The following is a 24,760-nucleotide window of genomic DNA, read 5'->3' as shown; positions in this document are numbered from 1 at the left end:
AAACAATGAGTGCGTTGAGCGGGATGGTCATGAGCATTTCGGTACTGGCAATTGTGCAACTTGTTACGACAACAGCCACCCATTGGTTCTGCCTTCCACATCGTCCATCAATATCCTTCGTGAAATCACCCATTTTGTTGTCGTTCCGATATTGCCAGTCAGGAAATAAACCTGAATAAACAAATATTTGATGTGAGCCCTTTTTAACCTTCTTTTCTCTATGTAATTAATTATTCATAGGCTGGCTTTGGTCAACGGTTTCTCTCGGCGAACAAATGGCATACCGGAAAAGTGGGATGGGGGAACCCGGGTGGGAACCCTAAGTGGGAACCCAAGTGGAAACCCCAATTTGTGCGAACCCATTTGTGAACCCAAGTGGGAACCCTAAGTGGAAACCTAAGTGGAACCCTATGTTGATGGGAACATGGCTGGAAACTCGAATGCGTTTTATAAATAGTGTTTAAATATTTTTCTCTTTATAGAAAGGTATACTTTGTTATGAGAAAGGTTCCCACAAGGTTCACATCCATAGGGTTCCCATTTAGGTTCCCGGGTTCCCCCATCCCACTTTTCCGGTATGCCCGAACAAACACCTTGACGCTCGTTTGGATGAGTTTTTTTTAACATGAACTGTATTCTCTTTATTCTTATTACTGTTATGATGACTTTGTTTCCTGGAGATTTTGCAATACTTTTTGAGCCTAAAGCCTCTTTTTTCACTTTTCACACTTTTCGATTTTATCGAAAATGAAAAGAGAGTGGTTTGGAAGCGTTAAAAGCTTTTTCAGCCAATTTGAAATAAAATATATCTTCTGAATAAAAAAATGTTTATTATTTGCTGAAAGGTTGGTTATATTGTCCTTCCTGTGAGAGATGTTATTTTTTTGTAAGAACATTCAAAGTTTTCCTTCGGATGCTCTTAACTATTTACAGGTACTCATCAGGTACTGAGTGTTTTTGTGCTATTTCCTAAGAAATTTGGTATTTAGAGTTCGCAAAGCCTTAAAATGTTCTTAACTTGCTCTTGATATTTTGGCCATCGAAATGGCCATATATGTTCTTATATATAGTTATATAGTTTGTTCTCATAAAAAACGTGTAGCCAAAATCTAGCGAAGACCAATTATTCGAACAGAACGAGTTCCCTCTCTGGTTTGATAAACTTCTCAGTGTAAACACGAAAAGGTAGTAGAATTCCATAAAGAAAAGTTCAGAATTCATTATATTCGCTGACTCAAGGGCTTCGAAAACTGTGTCCCATTCATAAAAATATGGTCATCTTGATATTTTGCAAGCCCAGGAACTTTTATAATTTTAATGTTACTACTAAGCAACACTCAGGCTACACGCTTTTTTTATAAGAATGGTGTTTTTTCATTTCATCATGGATATTCTTAACTTTTTTGGGAAAATCATCCTAAAATATTCTTAAGGTATTTTCTTAGGTTAGGTTCAAAATTCAACCAAAATTTAAGAAGAAATACACATCTGAATCAAAAAATGGCATTTTTGTGAAAGACTGGGGGAAAACTAAAGTGTATTCTTATAAAAAAAGCGTGTATTTTGATTTATATTTGGAAGAAGTGTGAAAATTTGACATTTTTAGTTTTCAAGCGTTTTTTTGTCTTCCTTGAAAACCTAAATTTTGATTAATTGGGACTAAATTAATTGTTAAATTTTCTATTCTGTTTGAAGTTTTTTTTTCATTTCAACTGCGCGGACTCTTAAAGAGAATTGTCAATTTTAGTTTAATTTTTAATTTTAATGAGAACAATTTTCTCCACGGGTGTTCTGCATTGAGCCATTCCATACAGGGAGTGAACGAACTCATTTACGAAGTAACAGGCTACTGAGGGAATGGTGTAGAAGCATAGCATGCAGAGTGGTTCAATTTTGGGTGGGTGCTAATGAAAATAGCCCTGAGCTAAATTTTAGGGATGTAGCCATGAAACGTAAAATTGAAAAAATGTGCTGATGAAATTTTGAAGCAAAGTAATCAGGTCACCTAATGTCAACATGAATATTGTCATATTATCGAAAATTGTAAATCATTTTAATTATCTCCCTCCAGATCCTCCAAGCCAGAGTCTTCGTTAAGCACTATTTACATGTTCATTCCATAACCTAGAGATGTTGACGACCGTACACAACCCCTCTAGGTAGTGGCTACCCTGCACTCAGGAGCTGGCCTAATAATTGCAAAGCAAGCCAGCATATGGTTTTTGATAGCCAATTCAATTACAATTTCAAAAACTCTGCTTGTTTTGGCACTTGTTTGGTCGGGGAATTAGCGCATTTTATCGTCTGAATTCGAGAAAGAAAAATGAGCTTTTCTGCTATCTTTTATTTTCAAGCCAGTGCTAGCCCTACATTAGCACAAGGATATTCGGCTAGTTAATTTCGCTTTAGCGAATTATTACGATCACCTTTCGTGTGTGTGTGTGGCCGGAAAATTTTTAGGGTGGAAAAATTGCGTGTGGGCGTTTGGTTAGGGGCGTACTACGGGCAATATTCTAAAAGTGGACTCACTCAAAAAGATAAAAAAAGAGTGTTTTTCTTAGTAATTTAAATACGCTTGTGCAAGAAGTGTAACCAAGCCTTTGTAAACACTCATCGTTCAGGGATAACTTCAAATTAGCCTATCATCTCGGAATATCACCTAATTAGCCTAGAATAAGCAAATGTGGGCTGAAGTGGGCTACCACTTCATATAGGCTGATTAGCTCATAATGAAGAAAAATTTGATTTTTGAGCCAAATACTAATAGTCGCATTCTATAAATCCTCAGGTTAATCTCTAATCACTCAATTAATGTATATTCCTGAGTGTTAATGGCTGCTTGACTGCACATGCTTGTGAAGCTTGCTGCTGTTGTACAATTTTTATCATGTTTTTGGTCTTTGTAGAGTATTTAAAGAGGTTTATTATTCGTCTACCTTAATTCCATTAATTTTCGCGCTTTCGCGCAGAATACGTGCGCGAAAATAAAAGGCGCGCGAAATAGACCTATTTTCGCGCACTTGGCCGCGCGAAAATTAAAGGGTGCGTGAACTAGTAATCGTTCTGAACGTGTAGAAATCTCATGTTACACTTTTTTTTTTTTATAAGAACCAGTAAATTTTTGTTGAGGCTCGGCTGTTCTTATTTTTTTGGCACTTCGAGCCTCAAGTTGTTCTTATCCTGTTCTTATTTTTAGGGCAAATTTGGGGATATTTTTGGGTTTGAACCCTAATTTCATTAATTTGGCCCTTATTTTACCTAAAACTCAGCAACTCCAGGCTCAGGATTGTTCTTAAATTGTTCTTATTTTTTGGCATTTTTGAGCCTCATGGTTCTTATAAAATTGTTCTTATAAAAAAAAAAGTGTATTATTTATCCATTATCCATTACCATGTTTATCGTCCGCCTCTAGGCAAATCATATTGTCGAATATTTTAAGATATCCGATAGCTAAATATCTCTTCTGTAGCGAGCATAAAGAAAATAGTTTTTTGATCGAATAATTATTTAATTGTCACGTATATAAAAACAGACAAAATAAAGTTATTTTTAACAAAGGAGAAAGCCCGGGGGGGGGGCAGCTGGGCAAAAGGACCGACGGGTATGTGCGGGTCCTAAGGGTACCTTTTCCAATATGTTTAAAATGCACTGTAAGGGTCGGAAAAACTAGAGATGCACTGTAAGGGTAGAAATTTCAGAAAATTCTTGGAAAAATCTAGATATTTTGACCAAAAATGCTAGAATTTTGACCATTTTTTGCACGAAAGGGATCGAAAATTTGGGGGAAAATGCACTCTAAGGGTATGATTTTCACTGATTTTTGCTGCATTGTAAGGGTGCAATTTTAAAAGCCAATTTTTGGCCCGCACATACCGTCAATCCGCAAACCCAGTGCCCCCCCCGGGGGAGAAAGGAAATTCGAACGTGTTGTAATTAAAAAGAAAAAAAACAATGAAATTGACATCCTTAAAAAAGATGAAAATGTCATAAGGGGAAAATAGACGATATCGGCTTTCCGAATTCTCCCCGAATGATTACCCATGATGCATTGCGCAAAAAAATTCACGGACGATAACCCTAACCCTAACCCTAACAATGCATCATGGGTAATCATTCGGGGAGAATTCGGAAAGCCGATATCGTCTATTAAAATGTTTTTCTGCTAATTGGTCAAATATATTTAACGTGAAAAATTGGATATCGAAATTATTCAGTCTCGCTTTAATGATATTCGACTCAGCTTCGCTTCGTCGAATATCATCAAGCTCGACTGAATAATTTTTTATATCCGATTTTTCTTGTCGAATATCTGCTTATTATTATTTAAGTTTGATGACAGTTTTTGTCCTATGAAGTTTGATTTGTGTTTGATGAGTTTGGAATGTAAACGCTCCAGCTTTTCCCATCCGATAGGATGATATTGCAGGTAATAAATCAAACTAATCATCAAGCTTAAATCAAACTCCATCAATCTTAATAGACCTTTTGCTAATCAGGAGTTTCATGTTGAATAATTAAAAACTACATTGGTACCATTGTGTTTATGAGATTCCATTTCCGCACTGAAATTCTTGTCACTTTTCCGGAATCTTTCTGTGTATTTTTGGAATTGCAGAAGGGCATTATAAAAATGCCATTAATGCACATTCCAACAACCAACATGCAGATATAAAAAGTTATTATTTGTGAAATATAATATCATCTCTCGGATGAGAGCTGCAAGTTTGATATTAACCCATATCCCATTTAAAAAGTGGTTTAAAGCAGTTACAAGGGAGTCATTGTTGTGGTTTTCTGAAAGGGCCATTAATCGATAATGTATAAAATTGATTCTTCTACTGCCTTAAGTCAATTTGTAGCTGGTGGGAAAATTTGAAAAATCTTTTGGAAAAAAATTCTACTGTTTATATATAGAAGGAAGAAGATATAAACTTTGTGCAAGTGTAAGAAGTGTAAGAAGTCACAAGTGACTTATTTTCAAAGCACGAAATGAAGTTTCTGGCGTCAAAAAAATGAAAAGTTCATTTTTTCTTCTTCATTTTCAAAATATTTTAAAATTGCTTTTCTCACGGATTGCAGTTCTCTGGTATTTTATGTAGCACTTCATTCAAAATATATAATGCTGTAGGCGTCATGTTTCACGCGTCTTCGTCTTACCGGGTAAATTAAACAAAAGCATAATTACATGATGTATCCAGTATTTTCATTTCAGTCATTAAAAATGATAATTAGCTGTCTAAATGACCTTTTGTTATTTAAAGGAAGGTCGAATTTCAATGAAAGGAAGAAAATTCGTCGAAAAAAAGCCAAAAAATCTGGTAAGATTCATTAAAATACATCTAATATGGGCTTCGAGGTAGATCCAGCCTTACATAGACTTTACCCAGTCTAGAACCAAAAATCTGAGGAAAATTTCGGTAAAACTAAATTAAATTGATTTTGATGAAGATTTTAAACCCTTTAGGCCCTTCAGTTTCAAAATGTATGTTTTTAGTTAATGAAAAATGATCTTAATCATGTAAAGGCTATAGCGATTGCCAAATTTAAAGTAAAAATTTGATAGGTCGATTTTTAACGATTTTGAGCACTTTCTGAAAGTAACTTTTTTATTCAATCGAGCATAACTTTCGATCTAATGAATCGAATTTGATAAATGACCCATCAAAATTTAAATCTATCTTTCTTCTTTTCAATGTAATAGGAACTGTTCTTTTAAAATTTTGTTTAATTTTGTGGCGCACCCGGTATAGTGTTCAAATATTATCCCAAATTTCGACTTTAAGTCGTCTTGTTTTAATTCTAACCATCGGGAGATTTAGAACTTCAGATGTATAATCTCACTTTTTTTAATAATCTACTATCTGATCTAATAATCAAACTGACGATTTAATATCATTGATGTATGAAACCAGTGGCTCTGGTCAAAAAGATTAACTGTTTTTCTTAATGGGTTATTCCGGGAAAAAAATTTTCCCCCTATATTGACGAGGTCTTTTTTGGAAAAGTGACTTGAATTTTTTTTCAAATTTTTAGAATCCCCTTGGATTTTTTTCAAATTTTTTTGGACTGCCCTGGATTTTCAACCTCGTTTCACTGACTACCCTGGATTTTCAACCTCATTTTACTGATCACCATAGATTTTTGCACTCGAAAAACCAGACCCCCAGAATTTATTTTCCAGACCACCCAACGTAGGGGGTACAGACAATTTCTGGAATAGCCCGATAAAAGTAATTTCATTTCTGTAATTTTCAGGAGTGTGTACGAAACTATTGCGCTTTAGATGTCAAATCTACGTTCGAGATCTACCAAATGATGTGGCCGGATTTTCTGGTACATGTACCAAGCCCTGTTTCTTTTTGTGGTATGCTTGAAATGGGGACGTCTTTCTTACCAATCACACGTTCATGGAAAGAGTACATTCAACGCTCAGAAGAAATGTTTGAGAAAATCACGAGCGAATTGAAAGAATCGCTGATGGATGTGGCGGAAGATACACTGAAACTCATGATTGATGATAGGTAAGGCAAGAATGTTTTTAATGTTTACTTTTCTGAAAATACACGTTTTTTATAAGAAAATCCAAAATTTTTGAAACCTTCGGATGCTCTTCCCTGGTCAAAAAACTTGTCAAGATCTTGTAAGAGTTTACAAGATCCCGTAAGTTCTTATTTGAAGTTTCTTGTAAGAACTTGGTAAGATCTTGTGTCAAGACTTGCAAGATCTTGCTAGAACCTGCAAGATCTTGCACGTTTACAACTCGTAAGAACTCACAAGTTCGAATAAGAACGCACAAGATCTTAACATAATCTTATACAGCCATTTTAGCTTCAATTGTTGAAAATTACGGTAAGAAAGCTAGCAAGATTGGCCGAGTTCAATATGATTTAAGAAAGAAAAAGTTGATAAGATTTTGAGAAGATCTTACAAGTTCGAATAAGAACTTGCAAGACCTTATAAGTTCGAATAAGAACTTGCAAGATTTTACAAGTTCGAACAAGAGCTTGCAAGACCTTATAAGTTCGAATAACAGCTCGCAAGATCTTACAAGTTTGAATAAGAACTCGCAAGATCTTTTCGATTCCAGTTACGGAAAGAAAGTTAGCAAAAAAGAAAAAGTTGATAAGATTTTGATAAGATCTTACAAGTTCGAATAAGAACTTGCAAGACCTTATAAGTTCGAATAAGAGCTCGCAAGATCTTACAAGTTCAAATAAGAACTCGTAAGATCTTTTCGATTCCAGTTGTGGAAAGAAAGCTCGCAAGATTGACATCAATTTTAACTTTCTCCTTTAAAATTATTTTACAAATTCGTAAAAGACGTATCATAATAATAACAGTAATGACAGTCAATATAATATAATTGAATAAATAAAAGTATTTCTATTTATGCTTCCATGACTCAATCAATTCGCATGTGTATTCATTCATTTTTTGTCCAATTACTCTCAAGGGCCTCAAGATAAAGACGAGTATTAATTATTCGATATATAAAGTTTTTACTGCGGTTACAGTACAGTAAATGTTAGTCACTTTGATTTGGAAAACTAACAAAATGAATGACGGCGATTGTCCCTATTCTCTTCATGGTCCCTGCGTTACTATCTGGTCCCTTCATAAATTCATAAGTCGGTAATGTTGTTCGTCAGGTCTGCCGTATTTGACTGTATCTTCGTTTGTGCATTTACTGATCGCGCATTTAAAACCACCAAAATAATGAAATCCATACTCTCTTCGATCCTCCTCTTTGTGCTGCAGTTCAAAGTACATTTTGAACTTGAATAAAATTTAGAAAAAGTAAAGTTAACTTTTTTACACAAAACTGAAAGTGAAAAACTTTTTTGGCCTCGCTTTATCCAATCTAGTGTCATCACTCATCACTCACAAAAAACAAAATAAAAAAAGCTCCATTTTGCTCAATTTCTTGAAAGAGAAAATATCAAAATATGATTGGACGAAAGACTTTTTGGCGCACAAAACATTCATTTTTTGCTGTGTTATTGAATCTTTAAAATATATATTTCGATCGAATTTTATATGGAAAAATGTTATTTTTGATTTTAAAAATGATAAAATTACTTTCAAATTATGAAAACTTACCCTTAAAAATCTGTCCATAAAAATATGCATCACACAGCGATTTCTTTCTTGAAGAAGTTCAATCATTTATCACCTTTCTTTTGTTATCGCAGGGGGGGGGGGTGAAGCAGTACTACAAGACATCATGCCGGTTAGTACCGTGGTGGTGTGCCATATGAATTGGATAAAGTCACTTAGTACTCAGATGTACTAACTGCAAAAAAGGGTGGTCCCCTGCTAAAAATTTGCCAAATTTTGGTACTAACTGTGTAAAAAATAGGATTTTGTGAGAAAATTTAAAAAAAAGACAATATTTTACCAAAAAAGATTTTGGGGAAGTAGATTTTTTTTTCAAATTTTCGAAATTTTTTTTTCAAATCTTAAAAACAATTTGCTGGTTGCAATAGAAATTTGATTTTCTAAAATGTTGTTTTTTCCTATTGAAAGCTATGGAAAATTGAATCATTTTTAAGATATTAAATTTTATTTTATTTGATTTTATTGAATTTATGAAGGTCAAAAGCCTTTTTCAAGGCTAATTTCAGTTAGTACTAACTGTACTAAGTGTACCAAGGTGGTGGTGTTACTAACTTCTTCCGAGAAAGCAGTTAGTAGGCATGATGTTTTGTACTAACTGCTTCACCCCCCCCTGGTTATCGAACTTTTGTAATTGGGTGATTTCACACCTTTACACAAAAAAATAATTGATGAAACACATGGCTCAATTCAAACAAAAAAATTTGTCACGAAAAATGACATGCAATAAGAAGAAGCTTAATAAGGCAGTTTTTGTTGTCAAGGCTTAGCCCAAAATGATTTACAAGCTCATTCTTGTATCAGCATTCCTTTATATCAAAGTTGGCAGGTTAAACTCTACAATTCTTTTTAATACCTAGATCTGACTTTCGCTTTTCAAATCCAGGCTTATTTTTCGATGACTTTGAGTCTTTGAGCCAAATAAATTTCATTAAATTTCTTATAAAAATGTGTACTTTTTACGGGATGTAAGATCTTGTAAGAAATTGCACAAAAGTTTCTTATAGAAACTGCCTTTTCCCTTCTTTCATAAATACCAATGTTAATGTTTTTAGACCTGGTCTTACGAGATTTGATAACCTGCTATAACCGCATAAGAAATTGCAAGGTTGAATTTTGTAAGCTCTTACAAGTACTTGAATTAAAAAATCGTATAAGTTTTTGTAAGAACTTGTAAGAACTTGTAAGTTAAATCTTTGGTATACTTAATTGAACTTTGATATAACTTGAAATATAAAGATTTTTCGTTTCTTGTGGACCTTAAAATCTTATAAGTTCTTGCAAGATTTGATAAGCTATAACTTATAAGTAATTGCAAGGTTAGGTCTTGTAAGTTCTTACAAGTACGTTAATTCAAGAATCGTGTAAGTTTTTGTAAGAACTTGTAAGTTAAAGCTTTATATACTTAATTGAGGTGAAAATTTGTAAATTTTTCTTTTTGAAATTCAGGAGTGACTTGTAAGTTCTTACAAGATTTTCATTTCTTGCCAACCTTAAGATCTTACAAGATCTTTGCAAGAAATTACATAAGATCTCGTAAGAACTTAACTTCCTTCAAAATCTTGTAAGATCTTGCGCATTTCTTGTAAGATCTTAGTAAGATCTCGTAAGATCTTGCCACCTTGTAAGAACTTGTAGGATCTTACGATAACTTGTAAGATTTTGATAAGTTTTTTGACCAGGGTTAACATCTGGCATTCGCTGAGGTCAGACGTGTCTTCAAGATTTTTGGCGCGTAAAAAGTAGGCGTTGTTTCTCGAGCCAAAATGCCTGTAACAACACGAAAACAGCATCAACAAGCTGATATGGAGGAAATACTTGCTGATATTCCTGAATATACGACTCAATCAACACAAGAACAAACACATGCTCCTGATGGGGATATATTTCATGACTCAATTTCACAACCTCCTGCTTCTACAACGATACGTTTTGATGAAGATCCTATGAAAGAGATCACACTTGAAAGTGGACTTTTTTTATTCTTATCTCAGGGTTGGAGCTCGAAATATTGCGTCATTATTTGGATGAACTGTAAAGTGTAGAAGAGGCTTTCTACAATGCTGGACAAGGTTGTAGACAAATGAAATTTCAGTGAAGAATGATGAGAAATAGAGCAAAATGACTCTTCAATGTGTCTGAAAGGGGATGGAAATTAAGAAAAACACTTTTGAAGTCGTTGCATTGCTTTTGAATTGCTTTTGAGGGAACCACAAGTAAAAAACCAGCGTTTTGATACTGGTGTAAGCCAGTTAATAAAGCCCTTGTGGTTTGCCCTTGCGGTTAGACTGCAGGTGGTGACTTTGAAAGGCCTGGAAACACCCAGAACTTGTTTTTGATCTATATTGAAGTATTTTGTAAATATTGCAGAATTCTACAAACCTTTTGTCCAGGATTGTAGGGGAAATTGTTTTGTATACTCTTCGGAATAGGACCACATACAAAGATACTCAAAATTATAGAGCTTGGTCTCCCTAGAGAATGAAAGTGCAAACCCATGTTTCCAAAACTTTCCTAGCCAACCCAGGGCAGCAAAACATAAATTAATAAAAAGCAGCTTTACAAAATCTAAAACCATTTAAAACATCCAAAGATTACACCAGAGTCCATGAACAAGTTTGCATTTATCACCATATGACCAACCATGTTTTCTTGAAAAATGAACTTGCCTCTGTTTTCTTCTTTTTCATGTTTTCATCTAACAGAAAGCTCTATCTTCACTAGCAAGTGGAGGACTATCCTATTTTTGCTTCAGAATTGCTCCGCGCCATGTAAATTGGTCCTTACGGCTTTAGCGAAGTGAGCGCAAGCAAGCGGACTGCATTCTCATATGGAGAATGCAAATTGCTCTAGGGAGACCAGGCTGTAAACCAGAACATAAAATATCAAAAACTAGACTGTGAAATAGTTTACAGCCTGGATGTCTAGGCTAATCAAAAAAGGGAAAGAATTTTAGAGACGTGATGTTTTTGAAAAAGCCAACTTCACTGAAAGAATCTACTGTATATTAATAACAATCTCTGCAGCTATTACAGATTTCTCTGGGGGGAAGTTAAATGTCTTTATAATGAAAAAGCGATTGATTCATATTGGGTATATAATGGTATAATTAACTTAATTATGATGAGACTTAATGGTGATAATGGTGAAGTGTTTAAAGTGACACATCTGGATGATTTAATTGAGTCTTTTCCTGACTACAGTGATCTCTTTGAATATAATTATAATTGATTTTTCTTCTTATAACCGAGCATTACTTTATGCTCTTTTTATTCTATTTTGTGATTGGCTCGAGAAACACTTTTGTTACATTCAGTGACAAAAATTCTTACAATGGCAAACGATGGAATGCTTTGTTTGCTCGAAAACAATAACAGCTAAAACTTTTCATTTTTGTCCTGCGAAAGGCGATCTCTAGCCTGTGTATCCAGACTAAAAATTTCAGAAAAAAAATTCTTACCTCAACATACAAAGTTTCTAAAATTTTAGAGTCTGGTGCAACTAAAAATGTCTGATACAGTTTTGTTGTATGTGAATGAACCCTTGTTGACAGACTATCAAAACTTTGGAAACCCAGACAGACACACATAATTAACTTACCATAAAACCTCTTTTACAAACTCAATAAACTTTCGAAACTACTTTAAACTACATCAAAACATTAGCCACATTTATAAAGGCTCCTTTCCAGCGGCCATTTTGTTAAAGAATGAACCTTTGTTTTCATTTTCATTTGTTTATGTTATTTTGCAATGTCAGCTTTTTTCCATGAATTATGCGCGCAGATAGAAAAATATCGAAAAGCCCGCGAAAATCCTGCTCAGTGACTCGGAGCGACCAATCAGATACACTCGCATATGCAGGGACAACTATCCCTGCAGACGAGTTAGTTGGACCAGACCGTAAACCAGAGACAATATTATGAAAAACTAGACGGTGGATTAGTTTACGGTCTGGATATCCAGGCTAGGCGATCTCATGCTAAGTGTCTTGGTGTCGAATCAAAATTTTTAAGGAACATCTGGCTTTGTAAACTTTGCAGGTATGATGCTTTACCTAACCTTGATTCTGATGAAAATTTACCCATTGGTAAAGACATAAGTCACTTGAAAACCTATTTTAAACACTTAAATTCTATTTCAGATTTTTTTTCTAATTTTGATTCTCAAATCGATGAACAACGAGATGATATTACATATGATGACCATGTTAATCACTTTGATTGCAAATATTTTAGTACTGAAGAATTTTCTTCTCTTTCTCTCAAAAAACAAAATTTTTCTTGCTTCCATCTGAACAATTGCTCTTTAGAAAAACACCACGATAATCTTACTACGTTACTTTCTCGTCTTAACCATCATTTTAGCATTCTTGGTATAATGAGACAAGGCTTCATTCTACGATCGAAAATACTGAGCTCTCCATCCCTGGTTTTAAGTCATTCGATACCCCGGCAGTCACAACAGTTGGAGAAACTGCCCTTTTTATTTCTAAATCTTTCAATAGCAGCCTCGTGAAGATCTTTCAAAGCTTGTATATTCTAATTCTGGCAACCTTGAATCCACCTTTGCTGAAATTGTCCTGAAAAACCGTAAAAATTTCATTGTTGGATGTATTTATAAACACCCTCTTTTTGACATTGATCTTTTTAACGAAAAAATCTTAACTTGGGATTCGAACACAGTCCATTGCGGTGCAAGTCTGTGATTGAAACCTTCACACTACCAATCGGCAGAATGTTGGTGAGACACAGTGATAGTCTTATCGAGTTTAAAAAACAACTTTTGAATTCTCTTCAAAGATGATACTAATCTCCCTTTTAACACAATCATGGAGCGATGTCCAAGTGGTCAAAGGCGTCAGCGTCTCAAACCAGGGATTCGCGGTTCGAATCCCGGCTCCTTCCAATGTTCTGTTCAGTTCATAGATAGCCGAGCCGGCTGGCCGTGGACTCCGTGAAAACAATCGAAAGACTGTCTAAAAGTCCTAGATTACTGGGCTATCCACTTAAAATATCGACTCTATCTATCTATCAGATACAAGGAGAACCTATGGACATGGAATATGAATTGGTCTATCCACAAGACAGCCCGTCCTCCAGCCGACTTCGTCCAAAATAACACTCCTCAAAAGAATGTTCTTCAAACTATCGCAGAAAGGATAGACCACTTGTCTGACAAACGTAAAACTCAACTTCACATGTCCGGGTACCCCAAGTAAGTACACGTTTTTTTATAGGAACATCCAAAACTTTTGAAGCCTTCGGATGTTCTTAACATGTTCTTAATTTCACCATTTTGTGAGTATTTTGGTCCATTTTCCTAGGAAATTGGATGTTTTCGAGTTTGCAAAGCCTTAAAATGTTCTTAACTTGTTCTTAAAATATTGGCCATAGAAGCCTTATGTTCTTATAGTTTGTTCTTATCTTTATAAAAACAACCTTTTTTTCTAGATGGTACAGAGAGTTATGCGTTAAAACGAAAAAAGATGAAAGTGTCGGAAACGAAGAACAGCGGAAACCGGTGCGTCCGGTCAACATTTCATCACAAAAACAAGTCACCCCATACCTCTTGCAAATGACGTGGGATGGATATCCGCTACACTATGAACAGAAACATGGGTGGGGTTTTCTCGCCCCCATGAAAACTCAAATGCATCACCTTAAAACGTACGATCATAATTTAAATGAATGAAATTACTAAAGTCTCTTTCAAATTAGCTGGCAGGGTTCAAACGTCAATAATAGAATATGAATTAATTAGCGGTTTTGTGCTCGTTAAAAAGATAATCTGGAGTGGAATATTGTTATAAAGAAAAAACTTTTTAAGGGACTTTTTAAGAAATACATCCTTTATGTAAAATCGTTTTCTTAATTAAATAGAATATAATTTCTGGTTTATGTGTTAATCAGACATGTGAGCGAAAATTCTCAAATGAACAAATTGTTTTCAAAAAGCTTACCTTTTCTTGAAACTTTTTCGCACAACCAATGATCATTTTCCATTCTTTTTCATTGATAGGAATGTTCTGGAGAAAGAAAAGAAAACTGGCTTCCCCTACAGGTAACGTTTTTTAAGTTCCCCTGACGATCATAGTCGATAAAATTCATCAACGCTTAAGATCTAAGGACAGTGACCGATGAAACGATGGATTATTAATCGATTATTTATTGCAAAGGGAGTTCAAGTTTGAGGCCAATATAAATAACTCTGAATCGATTTTCGAAAACTTCAATTTTGCACACTCACTGGCTCAAATGTTTTGAAAACTTCGGATTTTTGGAGCCTGGGAACGAGCTCTTCATGTTTCCATGTGAACAAAGATGCATTCAAGCTGAACCCATATTATATTCATACTTAACACAGACAGGAGGGCACTTCAATCGATTGAAAGAGAAATTGAACTTTATTCAAGTCTCATCATTTCTGTGTAGAATTTCTATAGGATTTATATCATATACTTTAAGGGAACTAATTTTCGCTTTTTTAGCGGTTATTCGGCAAAACCTCTAAGATTATTACAAATTTGGCCATTTTTCATCCGAAAATGAAAGAAATGTGTCAAAAATAGGGCAACATCGCGAATTTTAATCTCCGCGAAATGCAATCTTTTGGGAATTTATTTCCAACGCTAAAATTAGTTCCCTTAAAATACCGAGTTCGCAGATGCATTCCAAACTGAACTCAACTTTGTCCGTAGAGTCTTCATGGAGTTCATCAAGCAACGGAAAGAAGATCGAGAAGAAGACCTTGCAAAGCTTCAACTTTTCTCACAATGTGATGACATGAATGGAATTGATATCGGTTTGCCATGTATTCGATTCTTCAAGCTACCTCATAAAGTAAGCAGAGTTTTTTGCGCCTTCAACACCTTCCTTCCTACATTAGCGAGTTCACTTTTGAGGACGGTAAAATGACTGAATTGAGTTGGAAAAACCCGTACTTCTGACCGTAAAAATGCTGATTTACCGTCGTCCTCAGTTGGTCATGATCTAGTCAAATTAGAACCTTACCGTCTCCATCGCTGGAAAACACACATACATAAAATCGCTATTGACTCGATTATAACCACCGTAATGTTTGAGACAAAAAGTGGGAAAAAAGTCTCAGCCACAAACGGTTGGAAATCGCAGGATCGAAAAGCTCAAGAATGCCCCAATTAGGTTTAGAACGAACTTTAAAGCCAATAAACCCCTCTAAATCGAAATGTTTAATGGACTTAAGTGGAAATGCTAAAACCGCTGATCTAAACTCTTTAATTTAAACTCTAAAAACTACGAAATACCAATAAATGCTAATACATTGTAGTCGAAATAATTATAAAAGTAGGATGGTTGACTAGCCTGAGATGGCATTTTGATGCACTCGCTCTCATCTCGCTATAAATCCCGGTCATTTGCAACCTTTTGATGACTCTGCCTTGACGGTTAGCTTCTGATTTAAACTAGATACTTAAGGACTGAGGACGGTGGTAAACTAGATTCTACCTTCTTTGATTCAGCGGGTCAGAGCTGCAAGTTTTTCTAAACCGCTTCAGTCACTCCAACGTCCTTAAAAGTGCAAATACATAAACTCGATATTGATTTTAAACAACTCAACACATCGTCAATAACCTTTCATAATCTGTTTTTAGAATGGTGACAATTTCAATGTTGGCAATCCGCTGGCAAAAGATTTCCTTTCCAAGATTGAGGACGGGACATTAGCAACAAGTGGAAACTTCAATGCCAAACTTCCCATAGAGTTAAACAAAATGTTATCTTTCTGGAGGAACGGTCGAAAGCGAATATGGTAGGTGCAAGATTGTTCTCTTTACTGAATTTTAGGCTAGACCGAAAGACTGTCAATCGCTTCACTGCGGAAATCTCGAAAAACACTCGCAATGAAGATATGCTGAAATTAAAGTTTGAAATTTCTCCATCATTCTGTAATATTACTGGTCCCTTGTATTATTTTTCAAAATTGCTTTTTTATCATTCTAGCACTCAAATGGCAATTTGGCTTGACGACAACGAAAAAGAGTAACAATTTTTAAATTTTCCTTTGATTCACATTTAAGGCTTTCATTGCAATGATTTTGAGTTCACAATTATCATTGTTAAAAGTTTCAGTGAAGTATATTATAGAGGCTTTCTGTCTGGAGAAATTCTGGCTAATAGAGCTTATCGATGACCTTATCGGAGTTTTTGATTTTTCTAAAAATGCATTATTGTGGGATTGTTTCGGGAGCATTACAATAGAAATCTCTTAGGAATTCCTCGAGAGAATTCTATTGTAATACTCTTGAAACAATCCCACAACGCATCGCTTTTTTAGCAAAATCAAAAACTCCGATAAGATCTATTCACCAAAATTTCAAGAACATGTACTAATTTGTTCTATGAAATCCATTTTTCCTTTCAAGACAAGAACCACTTTAACCTCTGCATTATTTAAGAAAGTTCTCTTGAAGCTTAACCATTATTACTGAATGCATGTCTATTTTTTATAAACATCTATCTATGTTTTTATGTTTCGATTTCGATTTGAAGCCGCCACGACAAGACAAACTGTCTGCTTCCAAATCCTTCTAAAACACGTTCTTGTCGATACTCCAAAATTAATCCGCAATGGGCAAAGACTCTCTAAAAAGAGAGTAACGCCTCAATACCAACATCACATTTATGTTAATGTCTATTTTCTATATGCATCACACTTAACCATATTTAGACTCAGATATGGCAAAAATTTGAGCATATACTAATCATTACCTTGAGCCCATGAAAAATGTATTTTCCTGATTTTACTGATTTTCGGAATTTTTCCTAGAATTTTGCTTTGGGTAAAAGCATCCTTATAAGCATTCTTCAGCCTTGTGATGCTCTGAGCTTGTTTTCAAATTTTTGATGGTTATAAAAAACCTTTATTCGATAGTATGGAACTGTATTCGTTAAATGCACCTTTTTCAGGTTAGCCGTTTCGTATACAAAAGTCACCAAAATTTCGAGTAAACGCACCATCCCATTGGTTAAAAGCAAAAACATAAACAAAAAAACGTGCAGAGTATGAGAACAATGTGTTTTCTGTGCTGACGTCTCCACCGTGGACGAACACACTGAATTTAATTTACAAATTATACGCTCGTATAACCAAGGACGATTTTCGCGGGTTTTCTTTGGATTAAGTCATATCTTTGTGTCTTTAGTCTTTTTCTTTATTTCCTATAACCATATACTTTATAGGAATCAAATCAATAACTCTTGATATACGGTGATATACCCTTTGGGAATTAGTTTTGACAAAGTAAACAAGGGATGGCGGACAATATGAGCATATTTATTTTTCTTATAAGCATATACTTTATAAGAATCAAATCAATAACTCTTGATAGACGGTGATATACCCTTCGGTAATTAGTTCTTGCAAAGTAAACAAGGGATGGCGGTCAATATGAGCATATTTATTTTTCTTATTAGCATATACTTTATACGAATCAAATCAATAACTCTTGATAGACGGTGATATACCTTCCGGTAATTAGTTCTTACAAAGTAAACAAGGGATGGCGGGCAATATGAGCATATTTATTTTTCTTATTAGCATTTACTTTATAAGAATCAAATCAATAACTCTCGATAGACGGTGATATACCCTTCGGTAATTAGTTCTTGCAAAGTAAACAAGGGATGGCGGGCAATATGAGCATATTTATTTTTCTTATTAGCATTTTTACTTTATAAGAATCAAATCAATAACTCTTGATAGACGGTGATATACCCTTCGGTAATTAGTTCTTACAAAGTAAACAAGGGATGGCGGACAATATGAGCATATTTATTTTTCTTATAAGCATATACTTTATAAGAATCAAATCAATAACTCTTGATAGACGGTAATGTACCTTTCGGTAATTAGTTCTTACAAAGTAAACAAGGGATGGCGGACAATATGAGCATATTTATTTTTCTTATTAGCATTTACTTTATAAGAATCAAATCAATAACTCTTGATAGACGGTGATATACCCTTCGGTAATTAGTTCTTACAAAGTAAACAAGGGATGGCGGGCAATATGAGCATATTTATTTTTCTTATTAGCATTTACTTTATAAGAATCAAATCAATAACTCTTGATAGACGGTGATATACCCTTCGGTAATTAGTTCTTACAAAGTAAACAAGGGATGGCGGACAATATGAGCATATTTATTTTTCTTATAAGCATATACTTTATAAGAATCAAATCAATAACTCTTGATAGACGGTAATGTACCTTTCGGTAATTAGTTCTTACAAAGTAAACAAGGGATGGCGGACAATATGAGCATATTTATTTTTCTTATTAGCATTTACTTTATAAGAATCAAATCAATAACTCTTGATAGACGGTGATATACCCTTCGGTAATTAGTTCTTACAAAGTAAACAAGGGATGGCGGGCAATATGAGCATATTTATTTTTCTTATTAGCATTTACTTTATAAGAATCAAATCAATAACTCTTGATAGACGGTGATATACCCTTCGGTAATTAGTTCTTACAAAGTAAACAAGGGATGGCGGACAATATGAGCATATTTATTTTTCTTATAAGCATATACTTTATAAGAATCAAATCAATAACTCTCGGTAGACGTTGATATACCTTTCGGTAATTAGTTCTTACAAAGTAAACAAGGGATGGCGGACAATATGAGCATATTTATTTTTCTTATAAGTATAGAATTAAGAATTAAGAAACCATTGTTATTAAATTGGTTAGTTTTTTTTATCAATTTTGAGCCTCGTTGTTCTTATAAAATTGTTTCATCAAGGCTCAATGTAAAGTAGATTTCAGATTAGCTTCCATCTCTACTTCTTGTTTTTCCCATGCAGTTTAAACTTTAGGCGAAATTTTCGACTTCAAGTCGTCTTGTTTATATAACGAGAATGTTTGTTGTTGGGGAGAATTTTGGCGGTGGACTCATCAGCGAAAAGGACAACAAATTCACCCATGTTATAACGTTCCCTTTCAACTGCGATGTTTGAGAAATGATTCTGAAAAGCTTTAATAAAAAAAAGGTATATATAGAAAAAATTTATTATGAAGAAAAATTTAAGAAATATAACAAAAAGAGAAATGAAGGATATATATTCAGACGCGATGTTGCTTATTGGAGCTTGGCTCTCTTAGTGTTCGTGTTCGTGCTCATGCGAGCGGATCGTTTACGGGATTGTCTTTGGCTGGTGAAGGCTGAGGCGTTGTTTAATGATGAGGTAGACCCCCTTGAGTTTGAGCGAGTACGATGATCCCCCGATTCGATCGAGTAATACGAGTCGGAACTGTCAGATGACATTGTCGAAGACGATCGCTCAGAGCTTGTGTCACGGTTCGCGAAGTCCCGAATCGAACAACTCTTTAAAGAACTGTGAGAGGAGAGCGAAGTATAAACTGAAATAGCTTTGTCACTCTCCTTCACACTAAGGTTTCCAAATTTCTTGACCGCTGATCTTCTTGGCATGAAAAACTGTTCCGCGTCGGCCACATAATCGCTTGCCATAAGATAGGCTTGGACTTTAAGCGGCTTGCTGAAAACGAATAATAAAGAAGGATGATTAAAGAATTTTACAGAATCAAAAAGAAGATCCTTTAATTTTAAATTAAAGGATAAAATTAAAGGATGTGAAAACAAATAGCATACCGTTATGCAAACGTCATAATTATTACTTTTAACATCTGACCGAAATTCAATCCCACAAACCTTTTCATCTTGATTCGAAATGCGTGCAAGTTATTACTTTTGTATTGTCAATAAAAGTAATTGACTTGCAAAAGCAATTAATGCAAAGGATGATGGGATTAAAACTCGGACAAACAATGTTTTTGATGTCTATTTTTAGAATCACTGCGGTATGCTATTGGACATTCGAACAAAACCCTCAAACTCGAACTCAGCCTCTAAGTTCGCTTTTTTATGATTCTGATAAATAGCACTCATTAAAGGTATAACGATCACGATTTTATCACGTCCATTAGTAAAATAAAAAAGGTGATGCAAGTGGGTCTGGGTGCAAGACCCCAATACGCTCTATAGATAAAAGTAGTATTTAGCGGGTATTCAATTCAAAATTCTTCCTGGACGAAAATAGAAAAGGTCTTATCTTATAATATTGTCCTTTTTTAGTTATTGTGAACTGAGAAAATTGTTTCAATCGTTGACAAACAAGTCCTCTGTTATCAACTTGACTAAAACACGTCTTCAATTTGTACTGTCATAAAAATAGTTACCTGGGGTTAATTGCATAGCGATTTCGACCTTCATTATGAGCAACATAACAATTGAACGTTTCAAGCTCTTGTACAGTTGGCTCACGGTCGGTGAATTCATCCGAGTCCTCTGTTTCGACAATTCCCTCTTCGCCGTTGGTAGTCGTCGACGTGGTGTATTCTGAGTAGCTCTTAAGCAATTGGCTGCTGAAAAATGTAATTTTGATAGAGATAAGATTTAGGTCAGGGCCTATATAATTTTTTTAATAAACATATTGAACCTTGGGTTTCGTGAAAAAATAAGCCTATCACAAGCATATTTTGAGCTTGATTCCAACGCATACCTTAAACATAACTAAGTCTACTTTCCAAAAAAATATATGCTTATGAAAAAAAAACATGTATCCATGGGCATTTGCATTTTAAGAGATTAAAGCTTTCTATAACTTAAAAAATGCGGGAAAGTTCCCTATATATGCACGGGGGTACTTAGTAATTATCTTTTTACCTTTACCTGCAGCAGTTAGATGATTGAACAGAAATCTTTTTAGCGAGAATGATTCTCAAGTTTTGCTTTTCTGCTTGCTTCCTGAAGATAATGTGCACTATCTTTATTTATCGAGTGAGTGAGTAAGGTCAAATAAGAAATCAAGCTTTTCTGAGCTGAGGGGAACAATCAGGTTTTTGATTTGAAGAAAATAGAGGGTTTTACTGTTTTTTTTTAATTACGTAGCTTTCGCCATTGTCAAAACAAACGTTCGATTAGCTTAAGGGTTCCGTTTCTACTGATTTGAACATTTGCTTCCATAATGGAAGAAATTATGTAACTTAGCAAAACCATGAAAGATCTCTATTCAATACCTTTCACTCAACCGTCCACTTTGGAAAGAGCTGTCATGTGTACTGGTAGACTCCATGTATTGTCTCTCCAGCGACTTTATTGAGTCATTTGTATCTGTAATCGAGGCTTTGTTACTGCTCGAGCTTGATCCTATAGATTTGCAGGAATCTGACGAGTTCTCCCGAGAAGTTGTTTGTTCCGATCTATAAGATGCCCGAGAGTAAAGACTGGGAGTCTCGAAACCGTTCCTTGTAGATAAGGTTGCTGAGCTGCCCAGACTACCGTACGATGTACTGTAACGACTATTACGGCTTGCGTGTACCGATGAAATGGAGGATCGGGTGTTCCGGCTCCTCTTCCGATGTTGACGATCAAGTTTTTCTTCGTCACTTTCACTTGACGTGTCTTCGAATTGACATTCCCTCTTCAGCTTGCGTGCTAAGCACCAATCCCTCTTGCGCTCGCAGTTATAGCGGCCGCGCTGTTCGCTGGGGATACCATTCGAAAAACGGGAATGGTTTCTTGAGTAGATACTCGTACGGTTGTTAGATCGAGATGACTCAGTGTCTGACTCAACTTCATACTTTGGACGCAGTTGATGTGCCGTCCAATAGCCGTTGTCGTGTGACGAGTCGCTCGTGTCTCCGTCGCTTTCTTCATGCGCTAAGAAATACACTTTCGCAACCTCAGGCCCAAAGATTTCATGAATCTTGAGGAACACCCTCGGATCTTTGTCCGTGTGGAATGTTCTTTTGATTCTTTTAACCAGCAACGAATGCGGCAGCTCAGCTTCATGTCGAAGATTTATTTGATTAAGAATGTATTTTCTTGCATCTTCGACACCAAACATTTCGTATATACGAATAAATTCGTTGGGAGCCTTGCACCCGCTGATCGCTCGTTTGGCCAAACCAAGGTCCCAATTTGATCCATGGTCATCGGCCGGATGAGCACTAAAATGATAAAGATCATATCATATCAAGATGATTAAACGCAACAAAAGGGTTGAAGCTTTCTGTAACTTAGAACTACAAGAAAAATCTAGAATCTAGAACTCGCGGTTCAAATCCCCAATCCTTCCGATGTTCCGTTCAGTTCATAGATAGACGAGTAGACTGGCACGCCAGTCGGGCTGGAACGGTATCACGCGGGAAAAGTGAGCGTAGGAGTTAGGTAAGCGTAGGAAGAAATTTTGTCGGCGGCAAGGGCTGAAAGCCCGACTGGAGCGAATCCCCAGGAAGGAAAAAACGGCTAAGCTGAAGCCCCAATCTTACAACGCCAGATTTCGGCGTTGTAGAAATGAATGAACTTTGAGAAATTCGTGAAATGAGAAATGAAAACTTTCGTCAAAGTCGCAGATCGTGTTGTTTTGATTCTTGAGGAGTGAGTGATTGGAAGAAAAGTGGAAATTTTTATTTGAATAGATGTTTTGTTTCTTGTTTCTTATTTGATGAGCCTCTTCTTTGTGTATATATATGTGGCTTTTCTTCATGGTTCTCTGCATATGCAAAATTCGTTGGCTCATTTTTGGTTGTTTTTTGTTTTGATTTGAGAGGCAAGAGAAGATGAAAAATCTTGTAACATCAGTTATCAGAACTTGTTGATTTGTTATCTTTTCCTATTCATAACTCATTCAATTTTAGGAATGGAGTATTCAGATTGCAAACACTATGGACTGTGAGTTTTTTTTTTCATTTCAGCTTTCTTTTTCCTAGGTTTTCATGTGGTAATCAAAGGGATAACCCAGGTAAAGTACCCTAACAATTATTTACTGACATTCAAACATAACTTTTTAATTTTCCAGGACTCCCAAGTCAAAGGTTCTTTATCAAAAATATATGGTTGTTGTGGACTACCAGAGACTACTACACGACACTGACACAATGTCGTACATATTCAGGTATTGGAAGTGCAACAAAACGTGCAACAAACTTTTGTGAATATCTACCTGGTTATCCCTTTGTTATCCCTACAGTATGATAAAATTACAGTTTTGAGTAGAAATAAAGTCATGATAAAGCACACTGACAAACACAGATTTCTCCAAAAAACATTTTCTTTCAAATATATATGAAATATTAAAAGTCTTCTTACAATATTTGAAAATGATTAAATTTTTTCACCATGCTTATCTTGAATGACCTGGCTGGTCGTTAAAATACAACTACGCAGCTCCGCTCGCAGCTCTACTCTACCATTTTTGTTTTGATTTATTTTTGTATTTTAATGACCAGCTGGGTCTTTCATTTGAGGGCTATGCATGTTAGCCTCCAATGATGCAAGTTACCCTTTTTCACGGTATCACTTTAAAAACATTCAACATATTTTTAAATTGCCAGATTAGTGTGAAGTTAATTTTATTTCCACAGCTCACTTGTTCAACAAATTCTTGTCAAATTGGATGTCGAACAAGTGGGTTGTTGAAAAAATGGGTACCAAAATGATTGACAACCCAGTTGATTGACAATCCACTTGTTCGACATCCAATTTGTTCGACAAACTATATAGTATTTCGACAGCCCAGTTGTTTGAGAAAAGAGTGTCGAACAAGTGGTTGTCGAGCAAATGGGTGTCGAACTAATAACTGTCGAACAAGTGGGATTTCCCCAAAATTATAGTTGTACGTACGTAGATGAAAATTTCTCGAATAGGTAACTTTAATTTACATAATTATAATATTAAATTGTAAGATTAGTGTGGCAAGAAAACTCTTTAAAAAAATTAGCCATAAATCTTTAAGTGTAAGGTTAACTTTTTAGCATTTTTGGTGTGACCAGAAAATCCTTCAGCACATAGCCACAATCTATAGAAAAATGTCAGAATTTACATAATTCTCTTCTCACGATAAAAATACTGCATTTTTCTAAAATTATGAATAGATGTATATACCCAAAAACTTTTCTGTCACAATATAAATTCTGGATTTTCCATCAGAGCTATCTTACCACAGCACTAAATTCTGCAAATTTCAATTTTTCACAAATTAAATTTGTGCATGTCGATGTTACATTTTTCATGACAGACTGAAATACTTAATTATTTCAACATGACATCTTAAACTAGCAAAAGGTCTATCTATTTAATTTTCTATGTGTACGTGTAATTTTCCTGTGCATGGCTGGTACGTTACATGCTGACAGTCAGGACAGGTTGTTTTTTGTAGCAGTGAGTCTGTTGAAGAGGGTTGGGCTGTCAGACAGCAGCCAGCCTGGGAGTAATGACATTGAGAGTTTCTTTAAACTAACCAGGAAACGCTGTTTATTCTTACGATAACCTAAAAATGGTTTTCAAACCGTACCAAAAACTTTAGTAAACTGCATATTATGTTGACTAAAATTTTTGGTACGGCTTGAAAACCTGTTTTAGGTTATCGTGAGATATTAAAAGTGTCAGAATTATTGATTATTATGATATGTTATTATTCTAAAAATAGTGTCAAAATTTTTTCAAAAAGGATATATTGCTGGGTACTTTTGAGAAGAGTTCCTGCTTGGTTAGTGTTACTGTTGTATTCATAAAAAAGGGTGTTGGAGAGGTTCACTTAGCCACAATGAGACTAGTCTGCTAGAGTAATCAAGT

The 24,760-nt window shown here is 35.1% G+C and overlaps 1 protein-coding gene across 1 annotated transcript in view; it reads left to right on the top strand.

Annotated features, from left to right (window-relative positions):
* Nucleotides 1-24,760, top strand: part of LOC136822839 (DNA polymerase subunit gamma-1-like) — a 63,116-nt gene that overhangs the window by 3,249 nt on the left and 35,107 nt on the right. The window contains exons 2-9 of the mRNA XM_067079153.1: nucleotides 5,262-5,318; nucleotides 6,256-6,521; nucleotides 13,152-13,331; nucleotides 13,568-13,783; nucleotides 14,136-14,177; nucleotides 14,815-14,956; nucleotides 15,748-15,905; nucleotides 16,097-16,135. Coding sequence (XP_066935254.1) covers nucleotides 5,262-5,318; nucleotides 6,256-6,521; nucleotides 13,152-13,331; nucleotides 13,568-13,783; nucleotides 14,136-14,177; nucleotides 14,815-14,956; nucleotides 15,748-15,905; nucleotides 16,097-16,135 — 1,100 coding nt within the window. The remainder of the gene's footprint in view (nucleotides 1-5,261; nucleotides 5,319-6,255; nucleotides 6,522-13,151; nucleotides 13,332-13,567; nucleotides 13,784-14,135; nucleotides 14,178-14,814; nucleotides 14,957-15,747; nucleotides 15,906-16,096; nucleotides 16,136-24,760) is intronic.

The sequence above is a fragment of the Clytia hemisphaerica genome, unplaced genomic scaffold, assembly GCF_902728285.1.
Source record: "Clytia hemisphaerica strain Z4C2 unplaced genomic scaffold, Clytia hemisphaerica genome assembly, whole genome shotgun sequence".
NCBI classification, from domain to species: Eukaryota; Metazoa; Cnidaria; class Hydrozoa; order Leptothecata; family Clytiidae; genus Clytia; species Clytia hemisphaerica.
The sequence above is the reverse complement of the archived record's forward strand: the minus strand, read 5'-3'. Positions and strand labels throughout refer to the sequence as shown.